The 8427-nt window shown below is 54.6% G+C and overlaps 1 protein-coding gene across 1 annotated transcript in view; it reads left to right on the plus strand.

Annotated features, from left to right (window-relative positions):
* Nucleotides 1–8427, plus strand: part of WNK2 (WNK lysine deficient protein kinase 2) — a 170047-nt gene that overhangs the window by 79064 nt on the left and 82556 nt on the right. The window contains exon 5 of the mRNA XM_023738649.1: nucleotides 5565–5722. Within this exon, the coding sequence (XP_023594417.1) occupies nucleotides 5565–5722 (158 nt within the window). The remainder of the gene's footprint in view (nucleotides 1–5564; nucleotides 5723–8427) is intronic.

Raw genomic sequence — 8427 nt, forward strand, 5'->3', positions numbered from 1 at the left:
GATGTTCCCCGAGACCATGGTCCCCAGAGCCCTCCGCCCAGCAATTCAGTCCCTCAGGGAGTTTGGATGTGTCTATGGGGCTTCCATGACCTTTCCTTGAACAGGTTGTGCTAGTTTCTCCTGATCTAAAAGGGTGTCTGGGGGCCATACTCTTGTGGTTTCTCCAGTCTCCTTTAGGCCGGTAAATCTGGTCTTTTTTTTGTGAGTTAGAATTATGCTCTGCATCCTTCTCCAGCTCTGTCCAGAACCCTCTGTTGTGGGAGAGCATTTTGAAATGAGAGCACTTGGAGGGTGTGTAGGTTCAGACCAGTGACATCACTAGTGGGGGGGAGGAGGGTAGACCACACTGGGTGACATTGTCAAAGGGGGTGACACCAAAATGACTGTCTATATCATTTTTGTGCAGGAATTTATTATTTTTTTAAAAAATATCCCTGTAGTTAGTTGTAACAACAAAAACATTTTTCATAAGCCCAGGTTACATGTATCAGTATACCTACAAGGCTAAAACTCTATGCTAATTTACTTTTTGAACCTTCTAATGAGCTCTGGTCAGAGCTGTCATTGTTATCCAAATACAGTGATGCTTCGAGTCACATGGTTTTGTCTGCACAGGCTACAAGCACATGCTGTGGTTTTTATAGTCACTGATTTTGTCAAATTTTCTGGTGTTTCAACTACAATATTGTGGTAATTAGCATGGGGTGGGTGACACCAACTCTAGTGAAGCTGCTGGTTGGGACTTCTGGAGCACGGTGTCCTGGAGGTCCGGCAGCTGGGTCAGAAGAGCTTTGTGTGAGCGAGTCCCTGGTGGGAGCACTGGGGAGCAGCAGCAGGCCAGGATGAGGCTGAGATCAGGGCTTTGCGTGTTAGTAGTTTGTGGCATGCTTTGGGGCAGCGCTTGGCCTGTTGGCAGGAAATGGAGCCGTTGTTGGGATCAGAAAACTGCTTTGGTTGGCAGTATGTTCAGAGTGTTCAGTCCGTGGAGGGCGGCCGGCCAGGGTGCCCCTTGGTAGGGCGTCAGGTAGCTTGGGGGCGTGGGGAGCGATAGGGGCAGGGATTTTGGCATCCCGTGGCCTGCTCTCAGCCCCAGCCCTCAGTTGCTGTTTGTGAAATGGGAAGCCGGGAGGTGGTAGGTGACAGTGCACTCTGTCCGGGGGAGGCCCAGAGCAGCACCCAGCTGGTGGGCCACACGTCCTAGCGCTCTGCATCCTTGGTGGTTGCAGGGCAGCTTTTGCAAATTTGGCCCCAGAAAGTTAGGGGTCTCAGACACTGGGTTAGTTGGGTGACAGGAGGGCTGCTTGGGGACCGCAGGCTCCCTTCCCTTGAAGTGGGCTGAGCTGCAGGGCCAGGGTGGGTACTGTGAGCTCATCAAGATGGAGGCTGGCTGTGCTCAGCGAGCACAAGGTCCAGCCCTGTTGGGTGTCCCTGGGTGAAGCACCCAGTGAGAGAGGCCGGGATGAGGGAGCTCACATCCTCAGCTGTCTTGTCCTCGTGGGAACATGTGTGGATCCTCTGGGGTGCTAGTCAGCGACCAGGCAGACAGCTGAGCGGGAGGCCTATGGGGGGGGCACCCACCCAGGCCTGCTAATGGGGGGACTCCCACCTAGGCCTGCTAATGAGGGGACTCTCACGCCTGCTAATGCAGGGACTGCCACACAGGCCTGCCAGTGGGGGGACTGCCACCCAAGCCTGCCAGTGGGGGGACTGCCACCCAGGCCTGCCAGTGGGGTACTGCCACCCAGGCCTGCCAGTGGGGGGACTCCCACCCACGCCTGCCAGTGGGGGGACTCCCACCCAGGCCTGCCAGTGGGGAGACTCCCACCCAGGCCTGCCAGTGGGGGGACTCCCACCCAGGCAAGGGGCTGCTAATGGCATTGGCACAAGCCATCCAGATAGGTGCTTGCCTTGGTGGTGAAATGGGCTGAGTCTTCCTGGGGTCCACATTCCCTGTGGAAAGGCCAGCCTGGAGTGGCTGCCTTTCTTCCCCTGCCCTGCCCCTCAGGAAGGGGCCTCCTTCTGTGCATCCCTTGCGGTGGGGCGGGGGGGGGACAGTGGATGCGTGAGCTCATTTCTGGCCCGGCATCCAAGCTTTTTCTCTGGCACTTCAGCTGTGGCCCACTTGGCAATGCCTCACCAGCAGGGGCTCCCAGTGTGTGCCCAGGGCTCAAGAAAACTCTGAAAAAGCATCTGCTGGGCTTTGTGCTGCCTTGAAAGCATTGTAGGGGCCTCAAGGCTCGGGCCAAGGGCAGACATCCCTGGGGCTCCAGTGGGAGGAGGAGCCTGCAAATGGAGGGAAATGTGTTGGTGAGCACGCAGGCACGGTCAGCCTCGGTCCTTGGGTGCTGCTGGCATTGTCTGTGTCATGACCCCAGCTCTGCGGACATGCTGTGATGCCGCAAGCTCACAGAACTGTACCTCAGATGTCGCTTATCCAGAATAGCCCCGGTCTGCATGCTGGAGGCAGGATGGGGGAGGTGGCGCACACACAATGGCAGAGAGGCTGGCCTTGGCCCTTAGCGACCCATACCAGGAGTTGTGACTTCTTAGTTTTTACAGGTAGACATGTCTGCAAGGTCTGTGGACACCCTCCTGGGCACCCACGGGGGCAAGAGGGGCAAGAGGGGCCTGCTGGCCATGAAACCTGGTGGCTTACAGATGACAGCACAGCCCACGGAGTAAGGACAGCGGATGCAACCCATAGCTACTGACAGTGACAAGTACCACATTTGAAGGCTTCTGAGTAGGCACTGAGCACATATGTCTGTACATATGGACACACACATATTCAGTGTGCACACACACACATGCACACACACGTACACATACACATATACATGCACAGAGACACACAGTGTGCACACATATACATGCACAGGACGTGCATTCACACACATACACGTACACAGTGCAGGAACATACACATGTGTGCATACACATACATGCACAGACACACATGCATTCACACATATTCACATGCACCACGCACATACATACATACACACATGTAAGATTTTTGAAATTCATATTTAAATGGCTACAGTTTCAGAATAAAAGTGGAGTATGCCTGTGTCCCTGAGAGCACGTGCACAGTGGCGTTACTGGTAGCTCCTCGGCCCTGGACTTGGAGTCTTCCTTTGGTTGAGCTGGGTCCCCGTCTCCACGGGCCCCTGTCCATTCAGTAAGGCCAGGCTCTCTGGAGTGGTAATTACAGAGCAGGGTTTTCTGCCCTCCCAGCTTCCTGAGGGTCTCAGAGAGAGTGTGCCTGGGAGTACCTGCTGCTTGGGGGCTGGTCTGGCAGCTGTGTGTTGAAGGGCCTCCTGTCTAGGCCTCACTGCTGCATGGGCCGCTGGGGCAAGTATGGCCCCTCGGCCACTCCTGCAGGCCCTGGGCTCTGGCTGCTCAGCCCTGGGTGTCCTGCCCTGGCTGCTGTGAGGGGCGAGAGCTGAGGCCATTGTTGCTTCCCTGCCCTTCATGGAGCTGGCTCCTGCCCAGAAAACGTTAGGGTGGAAGTACCACTGTGACCCAGCCTGTGGCCTCTGTGAGTGTATGTGGGGCCTCGACGCGAGCCCACCTCTCCACACAGCCCTTGTCACTGAGCAGCCCTGCCTTCACTGTCCCTGCAGACGGCGGTGTGAGCTCCCCTCGCTGTGTTGTGTTGCTGCTGTGGCTCCTGGTCGTGCTTCTCTGTAACTGGCCCAGGGCAGGCTCGGATGGGGTGGGCCCCGTGAGAAGAGCTGCCAGTTGTCACCTGCTGGACAGGCTCTGAGGATCCCTGGTGGCAAAGTGGTTAAGGTGCTCGGCTGCTAACTGAAAGGTTGGTGGTTCAAACCCACCAGCCATTCTGTGGGAGAAAAATGTGGCAGTTTGCTTCCATAAAGATTTACAGCCTTGAAAACCCTATGGGGCAGTTCTGCTCTGTCCTGTAAGGTCACTATGAGTTGGAATTGACTTGATGGCAGTGGGTTTGGGCTTGGGTTAGGCTCTGAGCTGTGCCCTTGTGGGGCTAACTCAGGCCACACCTGGGAGCGTGGCATCTTTGCTTCAGACTTGAGCCTGGCAGTGTGTTCCCTGTTTTGTGACCAGCTTAGAGGTGGAAAGAAACGTAAAAAAATATTAACTTAAAAATTACCAGTGCAGAAATTTTCAATGCAGTCACATGGTTTGAAAACCCAAAAGGATGGAAAATGCCAAGCGAGAACCCTGCCTGTCTCCAGTCCCCTCTGCTCAGTTCCCATGATTTCTGATGTATGCTTCCAGAATTCTTTATGCTTGTTGGTAAATCTAAGTGTAGATTCTTGTTTTCTCCATTTTTTCGCCAAGATGTTAGCTTTTTTTGTTAAATACGTAATACATGATGAACTGGGAAATATGGGCAAATGAAAACCAAAATTAAAATCACCCGTGACCCATTCCACCCCAGAGATAACTACTGTCAGTGTTTCTGTGTACTTTCTGACCCCCTGTGTGCTTTTTCATGCAATAATTAGTTTGTGATATTTTGTATCTGCTTTTTTTAAAAAAACTAAAACAGTAAAAACAAAATTCCCAAAGTCAACAAATGTACAGAAGTTAAAAACAGCCTTATAAAAGTTTCTCATCCCTTTTCTTTGCATTCAGCACAACAGATGCCCAATGGACCTATGTTAATAAAAAGTTTTTATTATTATAAAAAGGAGAGCTTATTATAGGAAATTATTATTTAAAAAATCACCAGCAAATGTAACTAGAAGTCCCACCTCCCAAACAGACTCGTTTTCCCCCGTACGTTGTTTTATACAAGTGGGGTCTATGCTACACGCAGTCTTATGCTCTGTTCTGCATAGCCTGTCCTCAGCTGCCCTGCCATTAGGAATTCAGTCACCATCATTCCGAGGCTATTGTATTTAACACAACACACACAAGCAGTTTGTGATGCCTGGGCGGTGGAAGCGCCCCTCTTGCTTCCTTGCCCTGTGCAGGCTGTGTCTGTGGTGACAGTGGGGTGCTCTGTCCTGGGGATGTGTCACAGTGTACGAAGCTGCTCCCCAGTTAGGGGACACTTGGGGCCTTTCTGGTTGTAGCTCTGTGACGACCGCTGAGCTTCTGTCTGTCCAGGTTGTGCAGGTGCCACTTAGTGCTGGGCCTGTCGTCAGAAGGACAGCATGTAGGAAGATGAGGGAGAGAGTGCCAGGGGTGTGCCCCCTTGATGAGAGCCACCTCCCTTGCTTCTGGGTCAGGACTGTCCCTTGAGAAGTGGTAGTCTTCCAGCACTGTAGGCAGGGACGGTGCTACAAACTCGTCCCTAAGGCTTCGTTCAGGCCCTGTCGGTCTGTGGAGCATTTCTGTGTGAACCCTGGATTCTGGGACACATCCGATGGTGCAGAGTGTGGGGCAGTTGGCTCACTGATGCCTCTGGCCAGCCCCAGGTGGCCGCTCACTCAAGGCTGACCCACCCTGGGAGCTTGACAGCTTAGTACACCACGTGGAGGGCTGAGGAAGGGTGATGGGCCCCGGGGCATGGCTCACTGGTGTTCCTGGGCCCCGAGGTGGCTGACCACTGCGTCTGTTGCTCCCGGGCACAGGTACCCCTGAGTTCATGGCGCCCGAGATGTATGAGGAGCACTACGACGAGTCTGTGGACGTCTACGCCTTCGGGATGTGCATGCTGGAGATGGCCACCTCAGAGTACCCCTACTCGGAGTGCCAGAACGCCGCCCAGATCTACAGGAAGGTCACCTGTGTGAGTCGGCCTCAGCCACCTTGCTGATAGGACTCGCCCTGGGCTGGGCTCTGTGTTCCTTTTTAAATCCGCACAGAAGCCGTCGTGCAGGGAGGAAATCGCCACTCTACAGGTGGAGAAACCGAGGCTCAGCAAGCTTGAGCTGCTTGAGGCTGCAGAGGTGGTAGTGAAAATCAGGTGATAGTAACGGTGATGATGGTGGTCTTGAGCACTCTCACTAGCCTCTCCGCCATTCGGTGGGGAAACTGAGGCTCAGAGAGATTAGTGTCCTCACGGGGCACATGGCCAGCAGGCACCCAGTCTGCCTGTTCCCAGGGCGTCTCCTCTGAGCTGCCGCACAGCTGCCTCTTCCACATCTTCTTTGTTTTGAAAACATGGTCTGTTTTCCTTGTCAGCAAAGTGCCGCCGCCAGGCCGAGGGCACTGTAGGCAGCAGTCAGCACGGGGCAGGCAGTCCTGGGATGCTAATCCCTACTTTGCTGTCGTGGCTTTTTCTTTAATTGGATGGCTTCAGCCAGGCAAACTAATTGGGCACCAGGCTGCCGTAGTTTTGGGGAGCTCCTCCCTGTGCGCTAGACCCCACTGGGGTGCCAGCTGGAGCCTGGGGAACCAGCATGGGGGCTGTGACAGCACCCCCTGCATGATGTCCCCCGTGCTTGCCTGGGCTGCTGCTGTTTCTGCAGATGCTCTCGGGCGCCTGAGCACGAGGGGTTTGGTTCTCCGTGACCTGGGAGCAGCTTCGCCCTCATCCCTATCAGCCATTTGTTCATTTGTTCATTTTGAGCTCCCACTGGATGCCAGGCAGTGCGTTTGGCACTGGGGGTATAGGGAGAGAAGACAGTGTTCTAGACTTGTTGCACTGTGGACCTGAGTCAGGAACCCCAGCCGAGTCCCCTGTAAGTGCTGGCAGAGACGGGGAGGGGCCTTGCAGGAGGCATGGGCAGTGTGTGGTAGAAGAAAGGGGGGATTCAGGAGAGATTTGAGGGTTCATTTTCCAGACCATAGTGGGGTCTTGGAGTAGGGGTGCAGCAGAAGAAGCCCTGGACAACCCGTGTTTCTGGTTTGCAAAAGTGGGTGACTGACAGTATTGCCTGCTGAGCTCGGGAGGGCAGGGTTGAGCAGCACAGGTACGGTGACTTTCCCATAGCCCACTGTCCCCCGGATCCCGGGAACCAGTTCTGTGTGGGCCCACGTCTGCTTAGGGTAAGCAAGGGCTCAACTGTACCTGCCTTCCCTGAGGAAACAAAGAATAAGGGGTGTTCCTTATCCTTGGCAGCAGTTCCTGACGTCTGGCCTGTGTGCCTGCTGCTTCCGCCTCCCTCCCTGCCCCCCGCAGCAAGGTCTTACCCACCCACCACCCACCGGCTGTCTCTGAGACCCCCAGGATCTCTCTTCTGGGGCCCCACTGCCCTCAGCACTCAACCTCCCAGGACTCAGGGTCTGAGCATGGAGACAGGAGCCCCTTAAAGAGCACTGTGGTCTCCATTTTCTACTTAGTTTTCACCTACTCTGGGGATCTCAGCCTTTCAGAAGTTTACATTTAAAATATATACATAGATACACACACACATTTATACACAAACATACACACATACATCCAGGGAGGGTGGATGTGGACGGCAGACTCGTGGCTGCTGTTTCAAGCAGGAGCTGCTCGCGTACCCTCTTTACTTTGCTGTTTTTAGCCAAATTGGTGTTACTGAACGTGGGTGAGTTTCATATGATGAGCTGCACTGTCAGAGAGTGTGCAAACCGTGGGGTTGATAGCCTTGAAGTGAGGAGGCCCTGTTCCAGGCCGACCACCCTCGTGTTGGTCCCCGGTGCTGGGCTGCCCCTGGCCTGAGCCCTCAGTCTTCCCCCAGATCCCTCTGGCAGTTGGATTTGCAGGCGAAGGACAAGCTTAAGGAAATCTGGTTGTTACTTCTAGAGATGCCATGACCACTCTGTGAGATAGATGCTTCCATCTGTGAGCAGGAAGGGGGCACCAGAGCTGTGGGACTCCAGGAGGACAGCCGGAAGGACAGTGCCCTGTCTGACACCACGCAGAGGGCTGCGCTTAGGGGCACCAGGAGGGCTAGACGGCCTGGGCATGAGTGTGGAGGCGCATGCGCTCCCCATCTCCACCCCTCTCTCTCTTTTATTGGGAAAATAGATCCTTTATGTTTTCAAGATTAACAACAAAGCCAGGACAAAGCTTTCTAAGGCTGGGTGTTGACGGAGGGAAGAATGTTACGGTCAATGCCCAAATGTGTTTAACATTTTTCCAATTAGTTGTTCCCTCCCCTTCCCACAAAATAACCAAACCCCAGCAGACTGCTAAATTCTTGCTTCTCCTGGAATCTCACACCAGGCACCTGGGTGTACCTCCATCTCCCTCCATGCCCTGCCTAGTGGGCAGGAAGAGGCTGTCGCTTCCCTTAGGCCCAGCAGCAGATGAATCAGCCTCCTGGCCCCAGGGGCCTGGTCTGCTGGAGAACTCCATAGGGCGGTACAATCAGGTACCCTTACATGACTACTCTTGCTGCAGGGTGGGACCAGAGTCCCTGGTGGCTCAGAGAAGGGGCATGGGGCTAGACCCAGGGATTTGGTAGAAGGGCCTGCCCCTGCCAGAGCCATGCGCTGTCCTTCCCTCCCTGCACACAGGACCCTCCACAGCCCTGAGTGCTCCTCCCTCAGTGCACACAGGACCCTCCACAGCCCTGAGTG

This window comes from Trichechus manatus, unplaced genomic scaffold, assembly GCF_000243295.1.
Source record: "Trichechus manatus latirostris isolate Lorelei unplaced genomic scaffold, TriManLat1.0 scaffold00120, whole genome shotgun sequence".
Classification (NCBI taxonomy): Eukaryota; Metazoa; Chordata; class Mammalia; order Sirenia; family Trichechidae; genus Trichechus; species Trichechus manatus.